Raw genomic sequence first — 12,894 nt, forward strand, 5'->3', positions numbered from 1 at the left:
GAACCTAACACTCCTGTACCTCCTTCCTGATGGCAGCAGCAAGAAGAGAGCATAGCATTGATGGTGGATAGCATCTCAAGACATATCACCTTGAGATTAATTTTCTTGAGGTATTTACTGGAAATTAAGTAAATATTATATAATCTATGAAAAACTAATTTTGGAAGTGGGAGGGGGAGGGGAGATCTGAAATGATAGGAGAAGACAGGAGGGGGAGGGATGGAGCCAAGAGCTGGACAGGTGATTGGCAAAAGGGATATGAGAGGATCATGGGACAGGAGGCCTAGGGAGAAAGGAAAGGGTGAGGGGGGAAACCCAGAGGATGGGCAAGGAGTATAGTGAGGGGGACAGAGGGAGAAAAAAAGAATGTGTATATATATATGTAAATAACGGATGGGGTACGAGGGGGAGGAGGGGCATTAGTGGAAGTTTGAGAAGTCAATGTTCATGCCATCGGGTTGGAGGCTACCCAGACAGAATATCAGGTGTTATCTCTCCAACCTGAGTGTAGCTTCACCTTTACAGTAGAGGAGGCCATGGATAGACATATCAGAATGGGAATGGGACGTGGAATTAAAACGTGTGGCCACTGGAAGATCCTGATTTCTCTGGCATACAGAGTGTAAGTGTTCAGCAAAAAAGTCTCCCGGTCTGCGTCGGGTCTCGCCAATATATAGAAGGCCACATCGGAAGCACCGGACGCAGTATACCACCCCAGCTCTTGGCTCCATCCCTCCCCCTCCTGTCTTCTCCTATCATTTTGGATCTCCCCCTCCCCCTCCCACTTTCAAATCTCTTACTAGCTCTTCTTTCAGTTAGTCCTGATGAAGGGTCTCGGCCCGAATCATCGACTGTACCTCTTCCTAGAGATGCTGCCTGGCCTGCTGCGTTCACCAGCTACTTTTATGTGTGTTGCTTGAAATTCCAGCATCTGCAGACTTCCTCGTGTTTGCGTGATTGCATAAGTATTCACCCCTCCCCCCATTTAATATGACACATCAAATCATTATCTAATTGGTTTTAGATGTCACATAATTAGTTAAATGGAGATCTGCTTTTGGAGACCTGTGTGCAGTCAAGTTTTCAATTGATTGTAGTAAAAATACACCTGTATCTGGAAGGTCCAACTACTGATGAGTCAGTATCTTGGCAAAAACTTCAACATGAAGACAAAATAACAGTCCAAACAATTCCACAAAAAGGTTATTGAAAAGCATAAGTCAGGAGACAGAAACAAGAAAATTTCCAAGTCACTGAATATTCCTTGGAGTACAGTTAAGTCAATCATCAAGAAATGGAAAGAATATGCATAGCTGTAAATCAGCCTACAGCAGGACGTCCTCAAAAATTGAATGACTGTAACAGAAGAGGACTAATGACCCATGACGGTTCTAGAGGAGTTACAAGCTTCGACAGCTGAGACAGCAGAGACTGCACACATAACAACCATTGCCTGGGTGCTGCATCAGTTGTAACTTTATGGGAGAGTGGCAAGGAGAAAGCCACTGCTGGAAAAAAAAAACTCACATGAAATCTCATTTAGAGTTTGCCAGAAGGCATGTGGGAGATTCTGTAGTCAGCTGCAAGAAGGTTCTATGGTCTGATGAACCCAAAACTGAGTTTTTTGGCCACCAGACTAAATGCTATGTTTGGCGTAAGCCGAAAACCGCATATCATCAGAAATATACCATTCCTACCATGAAGCATGTTGGTGGCTACATCATGCTGTTGGGATGCTTCACTGCAGCAGGCCCTGGAAGCTTGTGAAGGTAGAGGGAAAAATTAATGCAGCAACATATACAGGAAAATCCTGGCAGAAAACCTGATGCAGTCTGCAAGAGAATTGCAACTTGGGAGAAAATTTGTTTTCCAGCAAGACAATAACTCCAAGCATAAAGCCAAAACTACACAAGAATGGCTTAAAAGCAACAACACTGATGTCCTGGAGTGGCCAAGTCAGAGTGCAGACCTCAATCCAATTGAAAATTTGTGGCTGGACTTGAGAAGGTCTGTTCACTCATGATCTCCATGCAATTTAACAGAGCTTGAGCAGTCTTGTAAAGAAGAATGGAGAAAAATTGCAAAGCTGATAGAGACCTATCCACACAGACTCAAGGCTGTAATTACTGCCAAAGGTGCATCTATTAAATAGTGACTTGAAGGGGTATGAATAGTTATAAAACAGATTGATAGATCACTTTGTAGAGATTTGTTTTCACTTTGACCTGAAAGTCTTCTTCTGTTGATCAGTGACAAAAAAGCCAGATTAAATCCACTTTCATTCAATGTTGTAAAACAATAAAACATGCAGACTTTGTGGGGGCAGGGGAGGGGGTGAATACTTTTTAAGAGGCACTGTATATATTCACACAATATAAATGGTATTTTTACTATGTGTTCTATATCTATCCGTTCATATATGTATCTATCAAGGATTATATATATGAATCTTGAGAGTATCTAGGATGTGGAATCAGGCTCACCTGGAATCTGTGTGTTAAACACCTACTTTGATCTCTATACATACTGTGCGGCCAAGCACAACTTCATGACCATATACAAATTTGTCAACAGCGATGCTGTCTTCAGAAGAATCACAAGTTGTCTCCTTCTTAAATACGCAGAGGTCCAGCCTCTAGCTCCCCCTGGGATAGAGAATTCCAGAGGCTCACCATTCTCTGCACCTTAGATTCAAATGCCGATGGTAAAAGACCAGACGTGAATGAGAGAACAGTTACAATGGGCCAGATGGCTTCCTCTGACTTCCACACCTTGAAGGGTGAAGTCAAGAAATCTTTCAATGTTTGGGAGAAGGCTCAGGGCCCAAAATGTCGACTGTACTTTTCTTCCCCTATAGTACAGCCTGGCCTGCTGAGTTCCTCCAGGATTTTTTATGTATTGCTTTGATTTCCAACATCTCCAGATTTTCTCTTGTTTTCAGTCATTTCCTGTTCTTTCACCATCTCCTCTCCACTCCTTTATTAGTTTTATGTGGGGGTGATATATCCATTGGGGATGGGTGCATGTGGTCAAGAAAAAGGTAGGGCATGTTTGTAATCACATGTTTCTTTGAAGACCTTTCAATGTTCCATTAAAGATCGGTGTTACAGAAACATAGAAACATAGAAAATAGGTGCAGGAGTAGGCCATTCAGCCCTTCAAGCCTGCAGCGCCATTCAGTACGATCATGGCTGATCATCCAACTCAGAACCCTATACCTGCCTTCTCTCCATACCCGCTGATCCCTTTAGCCACAAGGGCCTTATGTAACTCCCTCTTAAATATAGCCAATGAACTGGCCTCAACTGTTTCCTGTGGCAGAGAATTCCACAGATTCACCACTCTCTGTGTGAAGAAGTTTTTCCTCATCTCGGTCCTAAAAGGCTTCCTCTTTATCCTCAAACTGTGACCCCTCATTCTGGACTTCCCCAACATTGGGAACAACCTTCCTGCATCTAGCCTGTCCAATCCCTTTAGAATTTTATACGTTTCAATCAGATCCCCCCTCAATCTTCTAAATTCCAGAGACTATAAGCCTCGTCAATCCAGTCTTTCATCATATGAAAGTCCTGCCATCCCAGGAATCAATCTGGTGAACCTTCGTTGTACTCTCTCTATGGCAAGAATATCTTTCCTCAGATTAGGGGACCAAAACTGCACACAATACTCTAGCTGTAGTCTCACCAAGGCCTTGTACAACTGCAGTAGTACCTCCCTGCTCCTGTACTCGAAACCTCTTGCTATGAATGCCAGCACATCATTCGCCTTTTTCACCACCTGCTGAGGTCAGTTCATTGGCTATATTTAAGAGGGAGTTAGATAAGGCCCTTGTGGCTAAAGGGATCGGGGGTATGGAGAGAAGGCAGGTATAGGGTTCTGAGTTGGATGATCAGCCATGATCGTACTGAATGGTGGTGCAGGCTCGAAGGGCTGAATGTCCTACTCCTGCACCACTTTCAATGACTGGTGTACAATGACACCCAGGTCTCGTTGCACCTCCCCTTTTCCTAATCTGCCACCATTCAGATAATAATCTGTTTTCCTGTTCTTGCCACCAAAGTGGATAACTTCACATTTATCCACATTAAATTGCATCTGCCATGAATTTGCCCACTCACCTAACCTATCCAAGTCACCCTGCATCCTCTTAGCATCCTCCTCACAGCTAACACTGCTGCCCAGCTTTGTGTCATCCGCAAACTTGGAGATGTTGCATTTAATTCCCTCGTCTAAGTCATTAATATATATTGTAAACAACTGGGGTCCCAGCACTGAGCCTTGCAATACCCCACTAGTCACTGCCTGCCATTCTGAAAAGGTCCCATTTGTTCCCACTCTTTGCTTCCTGTCTGCCAACCAATTCTCTATCCACATCAATACCATATCCCTAATACCGTTGAAACCATATGTAACACAAGGTGCCAAAAGCTCACCATCTTGTCACTACATCCTCCTATTTGAGACTCTCCTGCTAGTGGAAACATCTCACCATTTACCCTCTCATAGCTCCTCTAAAGATCTTGTTAAGATCCACCAATCATTCCGTGAAATTCCGAAATATCAGAACAGTTTTAGATCATCTTGAGACGGAGACACAACGGTTGGAGAACTGTGTTTTATTGACTATCAACAGTAGCGAAAGGAAAGGAAATTAATTTTTAAAATATTCATGGTAATATGCATTCTTCAATCAATAACAGGGATTATTGGAAAGTTACAAAGATCCATAGTAATCTTAATAAAAAGGTCCTTGAGAGATCTGATCACATTACCCAACTTATTCTGTAAGTGCAAGAGATCAATTATCTTATCATCAACAAAAAGCTTAAAGAAGGATGCGGTTTAAAGAGCTTTAAAAAATTTGGCATGACACAGTGGTGTAGCTTGTAGAGCAGCTGCCATACAGCTTCAGGGACCGTGGTTCAATCCTGATCTTGGGTACTGTCTGTGTGTGGAATTTGTACTTTCTCTCTGTGAACATGTGGATTTCACCCTGGTGCTCTGGTTCCCACCCACATCATGGAGGTTTCATCCCACATCCCAATGATGTGTGGGTTAATGGCCCTGCAAATTGTGTGATTAATGGGTAGGATCTGGAGGGAGCCAATGAAGATGTGGTGAGAATAAAATTAGTGCAGGACTAGTGTAAAGATAGGTGTTTGGTGGTCAGCACAGTTTGATGGGCTGAAGGGACTGTTTCAAGACTGTATCGTGCTATGACTCTAAGCCTAAGGGTTATGGGCAGCACACCAAATACTGGAGGAAATCAGGTTAGACAGCATCTATGAAGAGGAATAATGTCAATGTTTTGGGCCGAGACCCTTCATCAGCAGTGGAAAGGAAGGGGGAAGAAGCCAGAGCCCAAGTTTCCACCCAAAACATAGACTTTTTATTCCTCTCCATGGATGCTGTCTGACCTGCTGATTTCCTCCAATGTGTGTGTTTTTCTGGATTTCCAGCATTTGCAGAATCTCTTGTGTCAAGAGTTATAGAGTCAGTGTGGGAAGGTGGCACGGAGGTGAAAGAAATAGTGTGAATGGGACAGCAGGTATGAAGGGCCAAATGGTCTTCCCTTTCTTCTAGTCTTGAAAAGTGAGAGTCCAGAAATCCTTCAAGATCTGGAGGAGGACCACCCTCTTTCTATTCCTACTTCATCTCCACTCCCCTCTCCTTATTGGTCTTATGTAAGGGTCTAGTCTTAAGAGAGATGAACATTAGGGTTAGGGTTGAGGTAGTGAGGAGCTGGGGACGAGTGGATGTGATCAAGAAAGAGGGAGAAAATGTTTGGAATCCCATGTTCTGCATTAAAGAATTGTGTTGAAACCATTAGGTACCAAACACCCACCCTCCTCAACCAACACTGTCACTGTGGGCATCTAGTGTCTACCCTCTAGCTCTGTGCAAAGTCAGATCATCAGTAGGAGACTGGGAAAATTTCACTACCTCAACTCTAACCCTAATGTTCACCTCTCTTATTGGCCGACCCCAGCTCCAGCAACTCCTAACTCTAACCGCAAATCTCCAACCCCAAATCCTAACCTCTAACACTAAACCTTAATCCATGACCACAACAGTAGAGTCACAGGTGAGATCAAGAGGGCTGGAGAGTAACCAATGTTGCTGCTCTCCTTAAGAAATGTAATAAAGACAAAACAGAAAATTATGTCTTACATCAGTGTTTGGGATATGATTAGAGAAAGTTCTAAGGGTTAGGATCTACTGGTATTTGGAATGGCATAGATTTATTACGGATAGTCAGCATGGCTTTGTTCAGGGAAGGTCATATTTTACAGGCCTGAAGGAGTCTTCGGAGGTAGACTTTCGAAGATGATTAATGAGGGAGTAGTTGTTTTATAGGAGATACAGGAGTGTAATTGACACTTCTGGCTCACAGAGCTCGCACTGCCCAATTGCACCCTTGTGACCGATTAGCCTACTGACCTGTACATCTTTGGAATATGGAGGATTTTTGGAATGAATGGATTTTTGATATTCGGTTACAGAGTGAAAGTGTAAACTCCTGACAGACAGTGGTACTGTAATAGTTTTACACCAACCACTGCAGTACCATGTCAAAACATCTATTTTCTCTGAAATCTTGTATAGGGAAAGGTTGATTAGCTTACGACTTTATTCTTGGAGCGTAGAATGAGGGGAGATGTTCCAGAAGTATACAAAATTATGAGAGGTATAGATAGGGTAAATATACACTGATGTCTTCCCCCTCAGCTTGAGTTAGACTAGAATCAGATGTCATAGACTGAGGGTGAAAGGTGACACCCCACCCCCTAAAACAGAGCCCATGAAGTAAGGGGTACTATTATCTAGCAGGACTAGAAGGTTCAATGGTGAGTGGGTGGGACGTGGGGAGGGTCTCTGGTGAGTGGGTGTGGGATGTGGGGAGGGTCTCAGTGGTGAGTGGGTGGGATGTAGGGAGGGTCACTGGTGAGTGGGTGGGATGTTGGGTGGGACGTGGGGCCAGTCTCACTGGTGAGTGGGTGGGACGTGGGGAGGGTCTCACTGGTGAGTGGGTGGGACATGGGGGAATGTCTCACTGGTGAGTGGGTGGGACGTGGGGAGGGTCTCACTGGTGAGTGGGAGGGATGTGGGGAGGGTCTCATTGGTGAGTGGGTGGAATGTGGGGAGGGTCTCTGGTGAGTGGGTGGGACATGGGGAGGGTCTCTGTGGTGAGTGGGTGGGACGTGGGGAGGGTCTCTGTGGTGAGTGGGTGGGACGTGGGGAGGGACTCACTGGTGAGTGGGTGGGACGTGGGGAGTGTCTCACTGGTGACTGGGTGGGACGTAGGGAGTGTCTCACTGGTGACTGGGTGGGACGTGGAGAGGGTCTCATTGGTGAGTGGGTGGGACGTGGGGAGGGTCTCAATGGTGAGTGGGTGGGACGTGGGGAGTGTCTCCAGTGAGTGGGTGGGATGTGGAGAGGGTCTCTGGTGAGTGGGTGGGATGTGGGGAGAGTCTCTGGTAAGTGGGTGGGATGTGGGGAGGGCCTCTGGTGAGTGGGTGGGATGTGGGGAGGGTCTGTCTGGTGAGTGGGTGGGACGTGGAGTTGTCTCACTGGTGACTGGGTGGGACATGGGAAGTGTCTCACTGGTAACTGGGTGGGATGTGGAGAGGGTCTCTGTGGTGACTGGGTGGGACGTGGGGAGGGTCTCTGTGGTGAGTGGGTGGGATGTGGGGAAGGTCTCTGTGGGGAGGGTCTCAATGGGTGGGACGTGGGTAGGGTCTCACTGGTGAGTGCGTGGAATGTGGGGAGGTTCTCTGTTGGGAGGGTCTCAGTGGGTGGGACGTGGGGAGGGTCTGTCTGGTGAGTGGGTGGGACGTGGGGACAGTCTCACTGGTGAGTGTGTGGGACGTGGGGATGGTCTCACTGGTGAGCGGGTGGGACGTGGAGAGGGTATCTGTGGTGAGTGGGTGGATGTGGGGAGGGTCTCTGTGGTGAGTGGGTGGGACGTGGTGAGTGTCTCACTGGTGAGTGGGTGGGACGTGGGGAGAGTCTCACTGATGGGTGGGTGGGATGTGGTGAGGTTCTCTGTGGTGAGTGGATGGGATGACGGGAGGGTCTGTCTGGTGAGTGGGTGGGATGTAGGCAGGGTCTCTCTGGTGAGTGGGGTGGGATGTGGGGAGGGTCTCTGTCGTGAGTGGGTGGGACGTGGGGAGGGTCTCTCTGGTGAGTGGGTGGGATGTGGGTGGGTCTCTATCGTGAGTGGATGGGATGTGGGGAGGGTCTCTGTGGTGAGTGGGTGGGATGTGGGTGGGTCTCTGTGGTGAGTGGGTGGGATGTGGGTGGGTCTCTGTGGTGAGTGGGTGGTATGTGGGGAGGGTCCCAGTGGTGAGCTTTGGGACCTGGTGAGAGTCGATCTCAAATACTAATGCTGTTCTCGATGCTAGTAGGCTGCAGATATTGGTACTTGAGTTCAAGATTCTGGTTTCGGTCCTCAATCCGTTGCTCGATCTCCTTCAAATCCTGCTGGAACTCCGCTATGATCTGCTTAGCATCCAGTTCAGTGAAGTGCTCCTCCTCGTAAGAGCCCAGGAGGATCTGGAGGAAGGGGTAGAGATCAGGTGATTGTTAATGCTCACTTGCCATCTCCAGATGCTTCCTATCAGCTGAGCTGCACCCCGCCACCTGGGTAAAAAGATTATGTGTGGGAAGTGCCCATTGCCACAGGACAGGGGCCTGAATGGATGGGAAGGAGAGATGGTAGGAGAGAGAGGGAAGGGAAGGAGGAAATGGGGGGGGGGGCGCAGGGGATAGGATGGGATGGAAGCTGGAGTGATGGTGAGGAGGGTGGGGATGAAAAGCTAGCAAGCAGGGCTGGGAAGGCATTAAAGGCAAGAGGAATAACAAAACCATGGTTACTTGTGCTTTCTTAGGTCAAGGGAGTACAACAGTTATTAAACTATGGGCCTAATTAACAAGTTTAATGTCACAGGAAAAAGGACACGCCTTCTCTTACATACCACGGGTCAAGAGAAGATCATGAGTAACTATATTATTTCAGGAATGGAAGTGGCTGGCTTAGATGGTGAAAATTATTGTGCAGCTGGGGACAGCTCAAATGCCATCTATTAATTTGCTGATGATACACCTATTGTTGGCAGAATTTCAGACGCAACAGAGGCGTACAGGAGCAAGGTATATCATCAAGTTGAGTGGTGTCACAGCAACAACTTTGTACTCAACAAAGAACTGGTTGTGGACTTCAAAAAAGGAAGATGAGGGAACTCACAAAAGTAAATTGCTTGACCAGGAGGGAAGATCGCAACAGAAGAATATCAGGATTCACAATGTTCCCGAAGGAGTGGAGGGATTGTCGATGATAGACTTTGTAGAAAAGCTGCTGCGGGAAGCGCTGGAGATTCCCCCGACTATGGAGATGGAAATTGAGAGAGCGCATCGTTCGCTCATCCCACGGCATCCCGGAGACAGAAAAAGTAAGCTGCGCTCTAAGGTACTTAGATTCCTTCGATTCAAGAGCAAGGTGGAGATTCTACGAAGGGACTGGGGTAAGAAGAGGGTTTTTTGGAAAGGCAAGTTAATATATTTCGATCATGATTACCCCCGGCGGTACTACAGAAACGGAAGGAATATTCTGAAGCAAAACAAATATTAAAGCAAGAAAAGGTTAAATTCCAAACCCCGTACCCTGCTAAACTGAAGGTATTTTACCAAGAAGGGATACAACTATATCAGACAGCGGAAGAGGGGACCACAGACATGAAGAATAGAGGACTGCCCATTAGAGTGGTCAAATCAAGGGAAAGTCTGGCTGAGCAGTTATCCCGATCTGTTTGGGAAATGGTAAGAGAACCGAGAAAGCAGGGGACGGGAGCAGGACGAGAGAAGGACATTAGGAAGAAACTGAGTTCTCTGAGGGCAGCCCTCACCTCCTCCAGAAGAGCCATAAGGTTTAGTTAACTTTAAAAGTGCTGATAAACTAAACGGAAGCAAAAATAGACGGTGATATACCTATCTCAAGAAATACGTATTATAATGTGGATTTTACATTACTCAATTTTTTAAAATTCATTCATTGATATCTTTTTTCCCACCCAAATGAGAATATATCCATAGGAGGAATACACAGGGAAACCATTTCTGTGTAATGGACATAGATTTTTAAACTTACTTTTATAGGTACTGTGCGGGGGCCCTCAACTCACAGGTAGGAGGGGCTATTCCCCCACGGCTAGACGTTTCTTTTAGCTCAACCCAGGGTCATCTAGAGACCCCAGCCTTGGAATCACACCTTCATTACCTTTTTTATTATTCGCGTTTCTTGGTTCTTATTTGTTCAGGGAGTAGATCGATTAAGTTATATTCTGCAAATTTCAATGATATACTAACAGATAGTATATGGCTAAGGACAAAGTGAAACTCATTTCTTTTAATGTCAATGGGCTGTTGAATCCAGTCAAGTGCAGTAAAATTCTATCAAAAATGAAAAAAGAACAAGCCCATGTAGTATATTTACAGGAAACTCACTTAAGTGACAATGAGCATGGAAAATTAAAGAGAATGGGCTTCACTAATTTGTTTTTCTCCACATATAAATCAGGACATAGAAGAGGAGTTGCTATTCTCATCTCAGGAAAGCTAAATTTTGAAGAAGTTTTCGAAATGAGAGATAAGTAGGGCAGATATATTCTGGTAAGGGGGAATATAGATGGAAATCCAGTTACTTTATTGAATATATACGCACCCCCAGGATGTGATATTAGTTTCTTCCAGAAAATTACTAATAATATGGTAACAGAAACAGAAGGTCTCTTGATATGTGGGGGACACTTAAGTTTACAATTACAACCAAAGTTAGACTCTTCCAATAGAAAAACTTATGAAACAAAGTCCTTACATAAGAAAGTTAACACTCTTTTTGAGGATGTTGAGGACCTTGAGGAAGGGATTACACTTGTTATTCTGTCCCCTATTCCATATATACAAGAATAGACTATTTCATAACATTCGGAAAAGATAGGGACAAAATAATCACCTGTGGAATTGGGGCAATAGATGTAAGTGACCATGCACCTATATATTTATCTGTTGATTTTGACCTGCAACCAAAGAATACTATTTCGAAACTAAATTCAAGTCTACTCAATGATCCCTATTTTAAGGAACAAATTAAAAAAGAAATTGGTCTTTACTTAGAAATGAATGATAATGGAGGGGTTTCACCTCCCATTCTATGGGATACTCTGAAGGCTGTCTTAAGAGGAAAAATTATAGCGATATCTTCATATAAGAAAAAAAGGAATAAAACATTAGAGGAATTACAAATTAAGCTGAAGGAACTATAAAAAAAAATCACAAATTGAGTTTGGCACAGGATACACTAGAGGAAATTCAAAAATTAGAAATGAAATTAATAGTTTGGCTACACAAGAAATTAGAAAAAAATTAATGTTTCTGAAACTGAGACACCATGAAAGTGGATCTAAATCTATGAAAATACTGGTGTGGAAACTGGAAAAAAAAGATAGCAGGAAATACAATTCATAGAATTAGGGATCCAAGAACAAAAGTGATAAAAAATAAACTAAGTGAAATTGAGGAAGCTTTTGAAATGTTTTACAAACTCTATATTCCAAAGTTGCAAGGGGAAGCATAACCCAAGCTGACACCTTCCTGAATTCTTTAGAGTTACCCACTTTAAGCAAAGAACAAAATAGAACGATGACTGCTGACATAACTGAAGCTGAACTAAAAACTGCAATTAGTAGGCTTAAATTAAGCAAGTCACCAGGACCAGATGGATATATGGCAGAGTGGTATAAAGAGTTTAGAAGTGAGTTAATTCCTGTTTTACTCCCCACACTGAACTGGGCTCTGAAAAATGCCACCCAGCTGGAAGGAGGTGATAATCTCAGCTATACCGGAAGAAGATAAGGATAAAATAGAATGTGGGTCATTTAGACCAATATCTGTTCTTATTGTGGATTATAGAATATTTACCTCCATCATGGCCAAACGATTAGAAGAGTTTCTACCCACACTGATACATAATGATCAGACAGGTTTTATACAACAACGCCAAACACAAGACAATATACAAAGGACACTTCACATTATGGATCATATAAAAAAATGAAATTGAAGCAATATGATAAGCATGGACGCTGAAAAGGCATTTGATTCGGTTAATTGGAATTTTCTTTACAGAGTTTTACATAGATTTGGTCTACATGACACAACTGTACAGGCACTATACGACAATCCTACCACCAGGATTAAAATCAATGGATATTTATCTAATAGTTTTACCCTAGAAAGGGGCACGAGACAGGGTTGTGCATGGTCACCACTACTCTTCGCATTATATCTGGAACCATTAGCTCAATACAAAATGAAGATATCAGGGGAATTACTGTTAAAGGGACAGAGCATAAATTGGCCTGTTACGCGGATGACATTTTGATCGATCTAGGGCAACCAACATACTCTTTACCTAAATTGATGCAATCCTTCAAATAATATGGGCAATTATCAGGATACAAGATCAACGTAACTAAACCCAACTACTTTCATATAACTATCACCCATCAAGAGAAATTGAAAGTAGATATTCTTGGGCATGGCAAACAGAGTCCGTCAAATATTTGGGCATCATTATGCCAAAAGGTTTGGCAAAATTATCAGAATGCAATTATCAGCCTATATATAAAAAAATTAAGATATAACAAGATGGAACCTAATTCCTTTTCTTGGTCTCAATTCAGGGATTGAATCTATTAAAATGAATACACTGCCCAGATTACTATATCTCTTTCAGACCCTACCAATAGAGAGCAACCAAAATCAATTCAATGAATGGAACAAGATGCTATCAAGATATATGTGGCAAGGTAAAAGGCCTAGGGTCCATCTCAAACC

General features: G+C 44.0%; 1 protein-coding gene across 3 annotated transcripts in view; it reads right to left on the bottom strand.

The window, feature by feature from the left end:
* Nucleotides 1-6,538: 6,538 nt before the first annotated feature.
* LOC140193735 (polyunsaturated fatty acid 5-lipoxygenase-like) overlaps nt 6,539-12,894 on the bottom strand; it is a 74,347-nt gene continuing 67,991 nt past the window's right edge. For all 3 annotated transcript variants that reach the window (XM_072250912.1, XM_072250909.1, XM_072250910.1), the window contains exon 14: nt 6,539-8,556. In XM_072250912.1, coding sequence (XP_072107013.1) covers nt 8,377-8,556 — 180 coding nt within the window. In that variant the 3' untranslated portion in view covers nt 6,539-8,376. The remainder of the gene's footprint in view (nt 8,557-12,894) is intronic.

The sequence above is a fragment of the Mobula birostris genome, unplaced genomic scaffold (assembly GCF_030028105.1).
Source record: "Mobula birostris isolate sMobBir1 unplaced genomic scaffold, sMobBir1.hap1 scaffold_783, whole genome shotgun sequence".
Classification (NCBI taxonomy): Eukaryota; Metazoa; Chordata; class Chondrichthyes; order Myliobatiformes; family Myliobatidae; genus Mobula; species Mobula birostris.